Source organism: Somniosus microcephalus, chromosome 13, assembly GCF_052327205.1.
Source record: "Somniosus microcephalus isolate GS21.2 chromosome 13, FLI_Smic_1.0, whole genome shotgun sequence".
NCBI lineage: Eukaryota > Metazoa > Chordata > Chondrichthyes > Squaliformes > Somniosidae > Somniosus > Somniosus microcephalus.
The window spans coordinates 10,082,302-10,098,715 of record NC_140999.1 but is presented as its reverse complement, the minus strand read 5'-3'; the positions used below and the strand labels follow the sequence as shown (position 1 = coordinate 10,098,715).

At 43.2% G+C, this 16,414-nt stretch overlaps 1 protein-coding gene across 8 annotated transcripts in view; it reads left to right on the top strand.

The window, feature by feature from the left end:
- gng7 (guanine nucleotide binding protein (G protein), gamma 7) overlaps positions 1-16,414 on the top strand; it is a 211,419-nt gene that overhangs the window by 168,363 nt on the left and 26,642 nt on the right. For all 8 annotated transcript variants that reach the window (XM_086004480.1, XM_086004482.1, XM_086004477.1 and 5 more), the window contains one exon: positions 11,303-11,423. In XM_086004480.1, coding sequence (XP_085860606.1) covers positions 11,343-11,423 — 81 coding nt within the window. In that variant the 5' untranslated portion in view covers positions 11,303-11,342. The remainder of the gene's footprint in view (positions 1-11,302; positions 11,424-16,414) is intronic.

Below are 16,414 nucleotides of genomic sequence, written 5' to 3'. Positions count from 1 at the left end.
TTCAGAAGGATCCTTTCTCTGAGCCAATATAATTTATAGCAATAATGCTTTGTAGACACACAATAACTCATTTTTAAGGCAGTGTTTTTTAGTTTGGAATACATTTCATACTTTACAAGTTTCTTGGTATCTCTCATTGTACATTTTTAGGCAAGGCAGGAGGGAAATAAAGTGGTCTGTGTTGATCCTGTACATCGACCTAAACAACAGTGTAAATGAGAGGGGTTGAATGGCCTACTCTTGTTCCCACCTTCTTATGTTTTAATATAGTGGCAGACGCAATTGTGCAATTTGTCGGTGCCCCTATGTAGTGCTAGCACATAGGTTTTTACTTTCAAGAACTGTATGTGGCCAATCCAGGTTTTAGCCACGCCCTCAGTTGGTGTGTGGTTGAGCCATACAAATCAAAAGATTTCTAGTACAATCTGGTGCTACAGTTAGCTTCAGTGTAGTTGGATTAGGGATGGGAAATTCCCTGGGGCAACCAGAGCGCCCACCTGTTTCAGGTGGTAAGTCTCTTGTTTATAGAATCATAGAAAGTTACAGCACGGAAGGAGGGCATTTCGGCCCATCGTGTCCGCGCCGGCCAACAAGAGCTATCCAGCCTAATCCCACTTCCCAGCTCTTGGTCCGTAGCCCTGCAGGTTACAGCATCCCAAGTGCACATTCAAGTACTTTTTAAATGTGGTTAGGGTTCCTGCCTCTACCACCCTTTCAGGCAGTGAGTTCCAGACCCCCACAACCTTCTGGGTGAAGAAATTTCCCTTCAAATTCCCTCTAAACCTTCCACCAATTACTTTAAATCTATGCCCCCTAGTTTTTGACCCCTCTGCTAAGGGAAATAGGTCCTTTCTATCCACTTTATCTAGGCCCCTCATAATTTTATACACCTCTAAGGTCTCCCTTCAGCCTCCTCAGTTCCAAGGAAAACAAACCCAGCCTATCCAGTCTTTCCTCGTAACTAAGATTCTCTACTCCCAGCAACATCCTTGTAAATCTCCTCTGCACCCTCTCCAGTGCAATCACATCTTTCCTGTAATGTGGTGACCAGAACTGCACGCAGTGCTCTAGCTGAGGCCTAACTAGTGTTTTATACAGTTGAAGCATAACCCCCCCCCCTGCTCTTGTATTCTATGCCACGACTAATAAAGGCAAGCATTCCGTATGCCTTCTTAATCACCTTATCGACTGGGCCTGCTACCTTCAGGGATCTGTGGACATGCACTCCAAGGTCCCTTTGTTCCTCTACACTACTCAGTGTCCTACCATTTAATGTGTATTCCCTTTCCTTGTTAGCCCTCCCCAAATGCATTACCTCACACTTCTCCGGATTGAATTCCATTTGCCACTGTTCTGCCCACCTGACCAATTTATTGATATCTTCCTGCAGTCTACAGCTTCCTCCTTCAGTATCAACCACACAGCTGATTTTAGTATCATCTGCAAACTTCTTAATCATACCCCCTATATTTAAGTCTAGATCATTAATATATACCAAAAAAAGCAAGGGACCTAGTACTGAGCCCTGCGGAACCCCACTGGAAATAGCCTTCCAGTCACAAAAAAACCCATCAACCATTATCCTCTGCTTCCTGCCTCCGAGACAGTTTTGAATCCAACTTGACACTTTGCCCTGGATCCCATGGGCTTTTAACTTCGTGACCAATCTGCCACGTGGAACTTTATCAAAAGCCTTGCTAAAGTCCATATACACTACATCAAACACACTACCCTCATCTACCCTCCTTATGCAAATTAGGTTCCTACAACAGTTAAGACTCTGATTGCAATTTTCAGGGACATATGGGCGGAATGTGCACCATGCACACAAATGTTTCTGGGTTATATATTTATGGAGCCTGGAAGAACCGCAGTGCTTCTCCTAGTCCCACAAAATGCTGTGGCTCACTGGTTTGGCACCTCCACTTCGCCCAGATCTACCTGCGGGGACTGGCGCGGTGTTGAGCTGCCCGATATTGCACTAGTCCAGAGCCAGCAAGCTGCAGTAGGATGCCCATTCAGAGCGTACAGCACGTTGGTGAGATTTAAATGAGGCCCGAGCTCAAAATGCCTTGGGCCTCCTTGCTCACTTGACGAGCAGGTGGCTGACGCGCTCCGCCAGTCAGCCGCCCAGAAGTGAAAATTGGCCCCCATGTCACCAGACAACACTGGATGCTAAACACTTTCTCACAGGAAAGGAGGGAAAATTGGCAAAGATAAGAAAGTCTTCAAGGGGTGCAGTGTTTCTGGAAAAAGTGTTTGGCAAAATCTTTTCCATTCATTTTCAAACATAAACAATGAAGTACAGTTTATTGTTAATTTGAAGTTACTTCATTCAAATTACCTAATTCAATTTTGTTGGCACTAAATTTCACCTTCAAATTATCAGGAGACTGTAAATCATGTTGAAATCTATTATCACCCTACTCACGCACACAAGCATTTGTAATGACTTCTAATTACCCAAACAAAATGGTTTGATGAGCATTTTTTCTTGAAAGACAGTATCCCTTTAAACTATACTCTTGCCCCCTAGGAGTTTCTTGGAACTTGTGAGGTGCAAATAGGTTCAAAGCTGCAATTATGACTATCCTAGTGTACTGTGAATATTCCTCTTTGCACTTGCGGGAGTAGTATTGGAAAACCCAGTCAACATAATATTGTACTTTTTCACTCTAGTCTCCCTGCACTCCTTTCCCCCAACTAATTTTCTAGTATATTTATAAAATGTAATCACAAAAGGTAGACGGACTGCAGAAATCCTGCAGCAGCTGTCTATTCACTGCTGTGTGCATGCAGCCTGCTGTCTGCATCTGTAACCACTAACTACTAGTCTTTTGGAGATGGAGCTTGTGGTTTGGTTCCCAGCAGTTAACCCTCGCAATGCCAAAAGCCCTGCAAGCTCCCATTTGCTATCTTGCACCATCATTTTCAAGGCTGAAACCCAGTCAAGTGAAGAATACAATGTTAGCACTTCACATTAGTGCATTGACTTTTGAGGGGAGGGGTGGAGAAAGCAAAACACTTGCATTGTTTATGTATATTGTTCAGGTGAAGTGTTTTTGGAGCCAGTGTTAATAGTTATTCTAAATACAAAGCTAGTTAATGTATATAGGGAACTGGCTCTCGCTATTCATGGTTTCTACACCCACCTTCCCGCTTTACTTGGAAGATAATTTTAGCCGTTCTGCTCTTTCCCACCCAGTTCTTGTCTTTGTTTTTGCTGGCCCAGACAAGTTACCCTCCCTATTTCCATCTGTTTCATAGCTCGAAACCACAGTATCATTCGTGACAACTCGCTATAGAACCTGACCTGGCTTATTTACTCACAACAGTACCATTTAGACCAGTTTATCATTACTTTTAATCTTGTTTTCCTTTTTGTCCTGTTTATTGTTTTGCTCTACTTGCTTTATTGCTGCAGGTTTGCTGCAGATATAAATACAATAGTTTAGAAAGTCTAGGGTTTTCATTCTTGTAATTTGAATGTTGTCACTTTGTTTGGGTGGTTAGCCAGTGGCGGAGTGTGTGCTCAGCGAGGTGGAAGATGTCAATGCTGGGAATGGAACATAGAATAGAATCTTGCAGCACAGAAGGAGGCATTCGGCCCATTGCGCCTGCGCCGGCTCTTTGAAAGAGTTTTCCAATTAGTCCCACTCCCCAGGATCAAGAACTCCTCGATCAGTTATAGCTAGGACTAAATGCAAAGTAAAATCCCCTCAACTCTGCCTCTTAACTTTTTTTCCCCTGCAAGTTTCAGGGATCTTTCCTGAACGTTGTTTCCCCCCCCCCCCCCCCATTTCCTTGAAGAGTACACCACTAAAGCGCTACTCCAAGCAATGTCTGTAGCTACCAGACCAGGGTGCTCTGCTGTGTCATATCTGGGCTGTGGTTGATTGCTAAAACACTGAATTTACACACCTTAACTCCTCTTCTAAGAAAAAATACCTGCACTCGTTTTAACTTGTTGTAAAATCCCAGGGAAAAACAAGAAAAACACATTTCAGCATGGTGGGTGTATACTGCCTGTTAAGGGCAATTTTCCATCATTAATTGTTATGAGGAAGAGAACCACTTTTCAATGTCTTGTTTTATTATATTTTGCTTCAAAATTCACTGGTCCACTGCTAAAACCTATTTGTGATTTTTTGTTTTAAAGCCCTCAATTTTCTCCTCTATTGTCTTCTGAAGGAGTTGTCTTATCATAGATTACAATTTTGATTGTGCTGGTTACCTTCCAGTAGCTTGCCCAAGTGGCTTTCTTTACAGGTGAGACTAGGCAGTGAATGATCATGGGGTATTCCGCCATAGAGGGCATCACAGCTGAGCCTTGATTTCTGTCCGTACCCATTTTCCACACTTTCGAGCAAGAGTCATTGGATGGTAATAAGGAGTAAGCACCATAGCTGCTTTAGAAAATATCCTTCCCAGCCAAGGCATTTCCTAGCGGAGATTAGATAGTCCAGCACAGACTAGGGGTGGAAACTGAGATCTTCTGGTATTGATGGCTCAGTCCACACTGGGTAGTGGACTTATCAAGTGTGCCATCGGGGCAGCTAACTGCAATCTATTTTGTAGAGTAGTTGATCTGCATAGAAAAAATTTGTAGAGTACAGCAATGCATCTGCAAGCTGTACAAAAATAGCGCATATTTTGTAAATGCATCCTTTGCATTCAATGAAATTGCATTTAAATTTAAAAACAAAACCTGTTAAGTGACTAAATGATAAGATGTAATGACACTCAACCACTGGCATGCATGCATTTTCTTGGTGTGGAGATACCGGAGTTGGACTGGGGTGGACAAATGTAAGAAGTCACACAACACCAGGTTATAGTCCAACAGTTTTATTTGAAATCACAAGCTTTCGGAGCGCTGCTCCTTCATCAGGTGAAGCGGAGAGATGCATAAAGACACAGCTTATATAGTCAGAGAATAATGCCAGATGATTACAGGTAATCTTTCTAACTGCCATTTATCACACCTCGGCAGAGAGATAATCACAGCGATCAATGGTGTGAATGGTGTCCAAACAGGTCAGTCAGGAAAACATTACATCAAAGAACAATGAGGTGGGGTCACAAGGGGTCAAATGTTGCAGATGCTGGGGTCTGTATGAAAAACAAAAAACAGACAAAAAAAACTTTTTTTTTGCTGGAAATCACAGCAGGTCCGGCCGCATCTGTGTTCTTAACTAGGTGTGCCAGACACATGGGTGGGCTCCAATTAACTTCTCCAATATAAAGTTTTTATCCAAGTTTGTAAAATATGTTAAATATTGTGCAGGCTCACCAGTACTGTTGCCATGTTCAGAACTCCATTACTGTATATAACTTTTATATTTTTAAATTGCGTCTCCAACAACCTTGGGTGATTCTGGCTTGGGAACAAGTAACTCAATATTAAAGTTGACAGATGATATGAAACTAGGGGGTATAACTAACCCTGAGGAAGAATGCAACATAATGCAAGACATCAGAAATCTTGCAGACTGGACACTTAAGTGGCAAATTAACTTTAACATAAATAAATGTGAGGTGATGCACGTTGGTCGGAAAAATAGAAACTTTACCTACATCTTAGAAAGTAAGAAACTGAATGGGGTAGAAGAGCAGGAACGGTGTGTGGGAGAGGTTAGGATCATCCACTTACTGGCCGGAGATCTCACAGTTTCTGCCCGGCAACATCTTATCGTTGCCGACTTTGAAGTCAGCTGGAAGCTCGCGCTGCAGGCAAGCAGGGGAATAATTTAAATCTAAAAGTGGCGTCCAGGTGATATCACCGCTGTGATGTGATTTTTACGATGAATCGGCGGGGGGAGGCCCACCCAGTGTCAAACCTGCCAGAGAAACCTAGTGGGATGCAGGTAAGGTAAGTATTTTTTTTCTTCTTTGGTAAGATTCTATGGGGAGCAGGAGTATTAAAATCAGCCAGGAGTTACTTGCTTCTGAACTTCCGATGTGCTGCTCACTTTGGGCCTCCCACGCACTGATCCTGCCCTCCTGTTGAAATTTTGCTCCCCACCTGTTTTCAGGAAAAGTAGTGAGAAAAATTGAGGGGGAAACGACATATTTTCACATATAAAAGTACATAAAATATGTACAGCACTTGACTTGAGACAAATGTTGAGATATGGTACAGTTCAGGCTTTTACCAAAACCATTTTCTCGTTAACGGCATTGCAACAGTTTCCATAAGCCAACCGCGTCTCTTATTCTCTGCTGCATGACCCGGGACTAAGAATCAACCCCAATTGTGGTAAGTTGCTTATGAAGAACACACAGAATGCCCACTATGCCTCCTCTTAAATGGATTGATAGAGAATATCACACTGTTAGCCCACTTTGTAGAAACTAAACTACTGTCCAGATATATTTACAAATAAAATGATTTATAGAAGCAAAAAAAAGCCCAGATGCCATCGGGCACAAGTCTGCAAATTACAACAGCTAGCATTTACGCAGTGCTCTTCACGTGTAGGAAGATATCCTATATATAACTCTACTGACTGTTGAGTTTTTAGTTCTTCCAACTTTTCCCAGCAAACTCTTGAAAAGTGACAGCTTATGGGTACTTAAGTGCTGCTAATGGAACTTGATCCAGCTATCTGTAGTGGATTGGTCAACATAAGACTAAAGAGCGCTTAAAAAGCATATTTTCCCTTTCGAAATTCATGCAATTTCTTTGAAGATGGTATTGCGAATCATGTTTTATTATTACAGGGGGTATAGCCATCTGCGTAACAATAGTGTTCCATGACAGCAATGCCAATCCAAACCACTATTTGCAATGGCTTCATTTCCTCAAGACAGACGTAAACAAATGATTATGCTTTAAGCAGCCAATTTCGGATGCTGGATTACCATCCCTACTTGCGTTATTGGCATACCAATTGCAAACAGCACTTCTTATCTGGGGTGCTGATCACTGAATTAGCATTTAAAATACTCCTTCCCCTTCAAAGATGGCCTCTAATTTAACTTCTTCTTGATTAAAACATTGTTGACCTTGGATGCAAAAGCCATTTATAATCAACCATTTTAGTTTTCAATACAGCGCTTGGAAATTATATTAGGTTTGTCATAGCTTTAAATGATCTATAAAGAAAGGCGCACTTCATAGGCTTTTATCGCAGTGATTACTGCACTTGCCAGACCTAAATTTTACAACTTTCAGCCTGCTTTTGACATGAGAACTTTCTGGTCTTAACCCTACACAGGCTGCAATACTGATGAGAGCAAGGCTGTTCGTGTCAGCCTTGGTGCAGTGATGGCATTCTGAGTCCGAAGGTTGTGAGTTAAACAGAGACCCATTCTGCCCCTTCGGGTGGACATAAAAAATATTCAAAGAGAAGGGGAGTTCCTCCCCTCCCCCTCCCCCAGTGTCCTGGCCAACATTTAACCCTGAAAATCTGGCATTTGTGGGAGCTTGCTGTGCATAAATTGGCTGCTGCATTTGCCTACATTACAACAGTGACTACACTTCCACAGTATTTCATTGGCTGTAAAATGCTTTGGGAAGTAATAAGGTCATGTAAGGCGCTATAAAAATGCAAGTTCTTTCTTTAGTGACTTGAAATAAATAAACATTATTCACCAACAGCCTAAATCTTTAAATCCCACTTGTTAGAGACTAGTTTTGATCATATTGGAAACCTCAAAAGAGGCAGTATATTCTAGTTGCATTTTCTCCTTTCTTTATAGTTCTTAAGATTTGTAAGTGGAAATTATAGCTTGAAATTCCCCCAAAGGTTTTTAATTTGTATTTTAGCTTTAAAAGCTACTAACCTCTCTCAATTACCTCTCTGAAAACATTAACTGTTGAGGTACTCTTCCATAGAGCTTGCCCAAGTGGCCATTTCTCATGTGTAAGCCAAGACATTAACAATCAGCAGCTGTTTGACTGTGGCGGGCATCTCATCTGAGCTTGATCCTGTTCTAACCTGACATTCATGCAGGTATGCTTTCCAGTTGGGGTCACTAGTCATCAGGATGGGACCATGGCTCATTTTCTTTTCCACCCCCACACAAAGGACCGGTGACACAGATTGGTGCGTCTTCAGCTGTGGCTCAGTGGGTAGCACCCTCGCATCTGAGTCAGAAGATTGTGGGTTCAATTACTGAGGGAGTGCTACACTGTCGGAGGTGCCGTCTTTTGGATGAGACGTTAAACCGAGATCCCGTCTGCTCTTTCAGGTGGACATAAGATCCCATGGCACTATTTTGTGGGAGCTTGCTGTGCGCAAATTGGCTGCTGCTTTCTTTCTTTGCTTGCTTGCTTTCTTTCTCCCCCCCCCTGGCTGAGATCAGTTAATATCTGTTCTCTTTCAAATGAAAATAAATGCCCCTGGCTGAGATCAGCTAATATCTGTTCTCTTTCAAATGAAAGTATAATAAAAACATCTGGGATTCTTTGGAACTTAGGGGAAAAAAACATGTTTACTGAAATACTAAAATATGACTGTACACTTTAAGCGCTGACCTAGATTTGTGTGTTTAGTACATTTTGCTAAGTCACGTGAATGTCTTTTTTGTTTTTTGTTTTTATTGGCAAGAGTTAGTCCATAACACATATGGGCACTCTATTTAAAATCTGCCCATGCATTTAAAAAAGGCTGCAGATGAAAGTATTAACAGCCAGCTGCAGCCTTTTCTCTTCCCCGATATCAAGACAGGTGTATTTTTATGTAACTCAATTTTTTTAAACAAGTAGCTTTCAAATCCAGGAGTATTATCCCATTCATTCACAAAAAAATTGTAAAATACTATTTTTAAAGGACACAGAAGACTTGTCTTCAACTAAAAATACCTTTCATTTATTTAATTTGAAAAAAAGTTCAGGTAAGGAAGCTGTATCCCTGGCAGGTGCTGCGTTAACTGATGTCAGCTGGGGTAGAGTACATTTGGCCTTCACACCGCAGGGAAAGATTAGCCAAGTTTCTTGCTCCTGATAGCTGTCCTGTGGCCCCATTCTGAAGAATACACGTGTGTTCGATCGAAGGTGAGAGCTTAGATTTGAGCTGAGAGCTCAGACTTTGCTGTGATGCTATCCCCTGAAAAGGAAACATTTGCAGGGGCATGGGAAAGAGCAGGGCAGTGGGACTAATTGGATTGCTCTACCAAAGAGCCAGCTCAGGCACGATGGGCAGAATGGCCTCCTACTATGCAGTATGATTTGATAAACAGCCTGCCACAAGGCTCACAAATGAACAGTGGTCATTTGGCCAAGGTCCCCAGCTGCAGCTCCAGCATCTGTGCTGCTCCAGTGGAAGCAATAAAATATAACTGGTAACCAAGACCTTGCGATTCAACAGCTTTTCCTCTGATGCAGGGCGTTTTTTGCATAAATACTCGGGATGAGTCCATTGTAGAGGTTTATCCTAGAATATTTCTTTAAGAAAAATGACAGTGCAAACTGAATTGTAGGGTAACATGCCCAGCACATTTTGTTAAAAAATCAAATCGGCTCTGCTATGTTTTTTCCTCTGGTTTTGGAACAGCTCAGAGCAACTGAGGCTGCCATAGTTAACAGTAGTGTCAGTGTGACTGTTCGTTCTGTAAGCCAGTTGCAGTAGTATTTATGCACAAGATACAATAATATGAAGGCCCAATTCTCAGTGACATGAACGCTGTTTAAAAATGCAATTTTTTGATATACTACCAAACCTCTTTGAATGGAGAGCACATATTGGCAATCTTCATCTTTAATTGTTTAGTACTAGATCAAGTGCTACACTGCACCCAATTTAATAGCATACATTAATTTCTTTATATGTGAAACCTTTTAGCGAGATGTCCCATTACAATCTGAAGTCCTCTGTTTATTCCCCAGCCCCTTTGGTCTCCTCAGGCTACACACTGACTTTTGCCAAGATGGCCAGTCCAGGCCTCGACAATTGCTGCTCTAAGTTGGCTTCCAGGAGGTCACAACAACAGCTCAAGGATAATCAAGCCTCTGGTTTATTTTTTTCATCTCTTCCACAGCAGTACCTCTCAGATTGTGAGTTCAGCAGAGTGGAGGATTGAGGATGCATTTTGCCACCACATGGCACTCCATTTTGCTGCTTCATAACATTGCTGTACCACACCCACCCTTAAACCTTCCTGTTATTTTAGCCCAATGTAAGGCTTCACGTTTGTGGGGAAGGAGGAGAGAGGCTTGTTACCAGCTGCTTTTACATTGGTACATATTTAACTTGGATCTTGGGACACTGGTTTTGATGCTCGCAGCATTTGCACTACTAAATGTGGCTCCCTTATTGGAGTGGCAGACTTGTAGACCTATGAAAACTGGCTCTACAGGGTTGCTGCCAGGAAAAGGGAGCTGAATTTAGCAGTGTAAACACCAAGAGCTGGCTCAAAATTACTGTTCCCTTGGAATCTGAATTAAAATAGCGCCACTATAAAAGCAGGTACGTTATCACTTTGTTGCATTTAAATACCTTATAGAAGACATTGGTTTATTTACAAACCTTCTGGTTACTGAATATACTTTGCAGCTTTTAAAAGTATATGTGTTTGTATCAAAACTTTTCATTGGCTGTAAAGTGCTTTGGGATATCCGATGGTCGTGAAAGGCACTATATAAATACAAGTCTTTCTTGTATGGTTTATGAATGGTATAGAATTTTCCTCAGCTTGTAGAACATTCCAAATAAAGTAAAACAGTGCAATCTTTAACACTATCTTTAGATACAGAAATGCTTGGCTGGCCCAATAGATTAGATTGTGGGGTGAGCATCTACATTTAAATCAGATGCCCAACACAAACTATTGCAAATGCTTTTGTTCAGTTCATCCTCAAGCTGGTAGAAGGAATGCCACTGTTTTCTTTAGGGGGAATGTCAAATAAGGGAATGAACTCTTCATCTCGGGTGGAAGAGAGGAAAGGGTGTTGGCTACCTTTTCTGACCATATTGAGCTATGCTGTCTGTGGCCTTGTCCAACCTGGCTTCCTGGATGTAAAAGATGTCGTATTGATTGAAGTGAACATTTCATACAGGACTTCACAGCAGTGTGAATGTAGCACGGAAAGCTTTTTAACCAACATGATGGGCTAGCGAAGAGCCTGAGAGGAATTCTTTAGGATCACAAGGACTTCTGTGGAAAAATAGGATTAAGTTGAACAAAATAATCATTAAACTACTGCAACGCTGGCATTTTGACAATTTTTGGATTCAAGGAATTCTTTCAATAAAAGGATAGTTGGACTTGAAACACAAAATTGTATCAAGTATTGGAAGTTTTGATGTTTTGAGTCTCCTATAAAAAATTGATATTCTGTGTTTTGTTCCTCTTACAGCATCCTCGCTTTGGCCTTGGCCTAGAATAGATGGCAGACAATGTCAACAACTAACAATATAGCACAAGCACGGAAACTGGTGGAACAGCTGAGGATTGAGGCAGGCATTGAGAGAATCAAGGTGAGATGGTTTAAAGAGGGCAGGAAGGATCTGTGGGATGGATTAGGGCACATTAAAAGAATCCAGATGAGATGAGTTATACGAGAGAGTAAAATTGGTTCGTTTTTTTTTGTCTCTTAACAATCCTTCCTCCTCCTCCCCTGAAGGCATTGACTCTGCTGGGATGCTGCTTCATGGGCATATACCCTCTAGTATTTTGCCCAGTGGTCATTCTTCATGTGTCTATCTTGACAATAGGTCAAGCAGACAACTTCAACTATGGACAACATCACAGCAGAGCTCGATCCTGTCCTCGCCCGAGATCTGCACGTGCACTTCCAATTAAGAGACGCTGTATAATGATCAAACGAATAATCCAGGCTGATTTTTTATTATTATTCTGTCTAAATAAAAGTCAGTTGTAGAGCCACTGCTACCACCCTGATTGAGATCAGCTAACTCAGCAGAGGTGAAGGATCAAACTGGCTCAGCTACTCACTGGATGAACTTATAGAACCATTGAGCTACTGCTTAAGCATTATCGCATTGGAATGGGTGATTATTTTACACACTGCATTAATTTTGTTTCTGCTACAATCTCCCCCGTCTTTACTAATGACACCAACTTAGTTGATGAGCGGTTCAGATATGGTAACTCTGGCTAATTTTCACTCCCAAAGTCTGGAGGCCAATAGTAGCACCCTTACTCAGCACATACTGAGGCTGGAACGTGGAACTTCCCTTGTCTGCATGGCTCACAGTTCCACAGTTTGCATTGAACATCAGCTGAGCCATTGGGACACTCGCTTGTTTTGTATGCAAACTGAATTCCAGTTTCTATGCAAACTTGGGCACAAAAATCTAGGCCGACACGCCAGTGCAGTACTGAGGGAGTGCTGCGCTGTTGGAGGTGCTGTCTTTCGGATGAGACGTTAAACCGAGGCCCCATCTGCGCGCTCAGGCGGACGTAAAAGATCACATGGCACTATTTCAAAGAAGAGCAGGGGAGTTCTCCCCAGTGTCCTGGCCCAATATTTATCCCTCAACTAACATCACTAAACAGATTACCTGGTCATTATCACATTGCTGTTTGTGGGAGCTTGCTGTGTGCAAATTTGCTGCCACATTTCCTACATTACTACACTTCAAAAGTACTTCATTGGCTGTAAAGTGCTTTGGGACGTCTGGTGGTCGTGAAAGGCGCTACAAAAATGCAAGTCTTTTTATTTCATACTGTATTTCTTCACAGACTGAATCTCAGCTTCTACACTATTATACTTTTCCACATAGGTTGAATCCCACCCCAGTACATGTTGCATTTCTGCATCATAATAATAATAATAATAATTCAACTTTATTGTCATTGTACAATGCACAACGAAATGTGATCTTGCAAGCTCCCATGAGTCCAGTACAAATAACATTAACATTAAACGTAAATAGCACCGTCCTGGGAGAAGCAAAGCCGCTGCGTCTGTGCGCGCCGCCATTCCATTTCCACCATTCCTCCTGTCCGACAATCTTCAGCCCAACGCCCGGGCCTGCTCACCAGCCGCCCCTCCCGGGGCTCCTTCCGTGATTTTCTCACCAACCGCCCCTCCTCGGGGCTCCTTCCGTGACTTTCTCACCAACCGCCCCTCCCGGGGCTCCTTCCGTGACCTTCTCACCGACCGCCCCTCCTCGGGGCTCCTTCCGTGACTTTCTCACCAGCCGCCCCTCCCGGGGCTCCTTCCGTGACTTTCTCACCAACCGCCCCTCCCGGGGCTCCTTCCGTGACTTTCTCACCAACCGCCCCTCCTCGGGGCTCCTTCCGTGACCTTCTGCACCTGGTCTTCCCTGATGGTCACCCCTCCAGGTACTAACCAGGCCTGGCTCTGCTTAGCTTCCAAGCCTTGCCAGAGCGAATCAGTAGACTGGAAAGGTATGTGAGAGAATGGCAGGCAGAGTGGATAGATGTTTGAATTAACTTCCAGGTGCATTGCATTTCTGGACACAAACTGAACCCTGACTTAGAATCATAGAAACATACCGCACTGGAGAGGCCACTCGGCCCATCATGTCTATGCCGGCTCTTTGAAAGAGCTATCCAATTAGTCCCACTGCCCTGCTCTTTCCCAATAGTCCAGCAAATTTTTCCTTTTCAAGTATATACACACAATTCCTTTTTGAAAGTTACTATTGAATCTGCTTCCACCATCCTTTAGGCAGTGCACTTCCAGTACATGCTGCATTTTTGCACACTCAAGTCTTGCACATGTTGCATTTCTGCCTCAGCTGTAGCCCAGCTTTCATGTACACTGCATCTCTTCAAATGTTAACTCCAGTTTTCTGCAGCTTTTGCATGAAGGAGTCATTGTTTCTTTGCTTGGGTCAGTGCCAGTCACATAATACAAGAGATTAATGTTTACCCTAGACTCCAGAAATGTTCTTCATAGTAATATTTTTAGCTATCATAGAGCAATGTGTTTTTTAATTTAGCTTCTGTTTTACTTTTTAACATTTACTTAAACCCTACTGCCTGACTCCTGAGGTTCTGTACTTTAATTTGCCTATTTAAATCAAAGCCCTGCAGGCGTAGCACATAACAGTCTGGAGTCTGGAGCCAGTTAATGACATGTAACTCTCAAACTCTGAACAGTGTGTGTTTTGAACTAGACGGTGGATCCCACCCATTGAATCATGCAAATTATTTCAAATTCAGCTTCTTCCGTCTCTGCAAAAGATTATTCTCAAATGTACTTCTACGAATCCTAATTATGGAAATTTTCCAAGAAGGGGAAAATTGAACGACTGCCAGACTGGACTCTGGCAGTCGTTCAATTCGACTGCCATTTTAACTGCAGAATTTTGCAAATTTAACCCTTTTGTCCACGCCAGAAGAAAACCTAATGTATACAGAGCAGCATGCAATGAAAATCCCAGTGGCATAAGGACGTCACAGCACATTCAATTGCATAAGAACATAAGAAATAGGAGCAGGAGTAGGCCAATCGGCCCCTCGAGCCTGCTCCGCCATTCAATAAGATCATGGCTGATCTGATCCTAACCTCAAATCTTCTATCACTCTGCATCCACCTGAACCCATGTGATCTCCCGGGAGAGGCGAAAAACCAGATAAAGACCCAATGGCCAATTTGGGAGAAAAAAAAAAAATCTTCTAACATCAATCGGTTTAAGTTGAAATAGAAAGCTCAGACTATGCTGATGGCTTAGCTGGTTACAGTGGATGTAAAAGATCCCATGGCAGTTTTCAAAGAAGTGCAGGGGAGTTCTCCCAATGTCCTGGCCAACATTTCTCCATCAACCATGACCACCAAAAACAGATTATCTGGCCATTTATTTCATTGCTGTTTGTGGGAGCTTACTGTGCACAAATTGGCTGATGTGTTTTCTACATTATAACAGTGACTACAAGTACTTAATTGGCTGTAAAGTGCTTTGGGATGTCAAAGTCGTGAAAGGCGCTATATAACGGGGAGTCTGTCTTTTAAGTACCTGGGTAATACAGACCAAGTTCAATCCTTGGCCTCTGCCATTAGCTGATCTAACAAGAGAAGTTAAAGATAGTATTAGATCAAAGGAAGAGGCATATAATGATGGCAAAAAGAGTAGTAAGTCTGAGGATTGGGAGGATTTTAGAATTCAGCAAAGGAGGACCAAGAAATTGATAAAGAAAGGGAAAATAGAATATGAGAGTAAACTAGCAACAGCCATAAAAACAGACTGTAAAAGCTTCTATAGGTATGTAAAAAGGAAAAGATTAGCGAAAGTAAATGAGGGTCCCTTACAGGCTGAGACAGGACAAATTATAATGGGGAATAATGAAATGGCAGGGAAATTAAACAAATACTTTGGGCTCGATTTTCATTGAGCCGTGGAGGCGGGCTGGGAGTTGTGTGGGGGGTTAAAATCGCAAAAACTGGCGGGCGGGACCCCCCCGGCCTGGTTCCCGACTGAGCAATTTTAACTCAGTCGTGTCTGATGGTCCCGACTCCGTCCCGCATCCAACAGGCGGGACTGGTCGTTAGGGCCCTTAACAACCACTAAATGGCCTTTATATAATCCTATTTTGAAAGGCCCTTGCAAATTTAACCCTTTTCCCACATGAAACACGCTTGGTGGGAAACCCGAATGTGAAACCTGGCTGGAGCACGATTGGATTGCTGACTATCAACTGCAGGTCAACCATTAGAGAGGAGATTTGATCAGCCAAGATTTGCAGGTGGCAGGACTTAGTGGTCTCAGGTCTGGGGCAACTTTTAGAAGGCTTAACCAAACCTGTGGAAGGTTGCAGCCTGACACCCATCTCCAGTGTGACCTCCTGGGAAATTCCTCTCGCTACCTTCACTCAGCGCTTCCTCAACGGAGGCATATACCAGAAGCATGGGAGCCATTTATTTCCTTCCCATCTGGGCATTAGAGGAGCTCGAGCACCAGCCGCGGCAGCAGCAGAACCAGGAGCAACAGCAGCAGGAGCGCCAGGCTGCTGCTCACCCACCTGAAGCTGCACAGGCCAGAAGGAGCCAGCACCTGGAAGTGGCTGGAGAGCCCCTTGCTGCACATCAGGGGGGCCATGGGGACCCGTATCTGCAATGGCAGTCCTACTCAGAAGGACTTCCATGAAGGTCTGGTTTCTCTGTTCAGTAGATGCCCATCGCTCCTCAAGAGATGTCATTCTATTCTGAACAATGACCATGTTTTCCATACCCTAGCGACTAAGCTGCTCCATGGCCGTAGCCATCCTCTCCTCTACGGTAGCCAGCCTTACCACGGCGGTAGCAATCCTTTTCACAGAGGTAGCCATCCTTTCCGTGGTGATGCGTTCATGCGCCAATGACTCCACAAAGGTTCTGCTCATGTTCGCTATGGACTCCTCCATTTGCTCCACACTCGCAGCGACCCTAGAGACAAAACCTGCCAGAGACTCCTGCATCTGTGCCTGGAGTTCCATCACCTCTGATCTTGTGGATGGACCCAGAGGCAGAGGGTCGACATGCTGCTGAGCCGAGCTG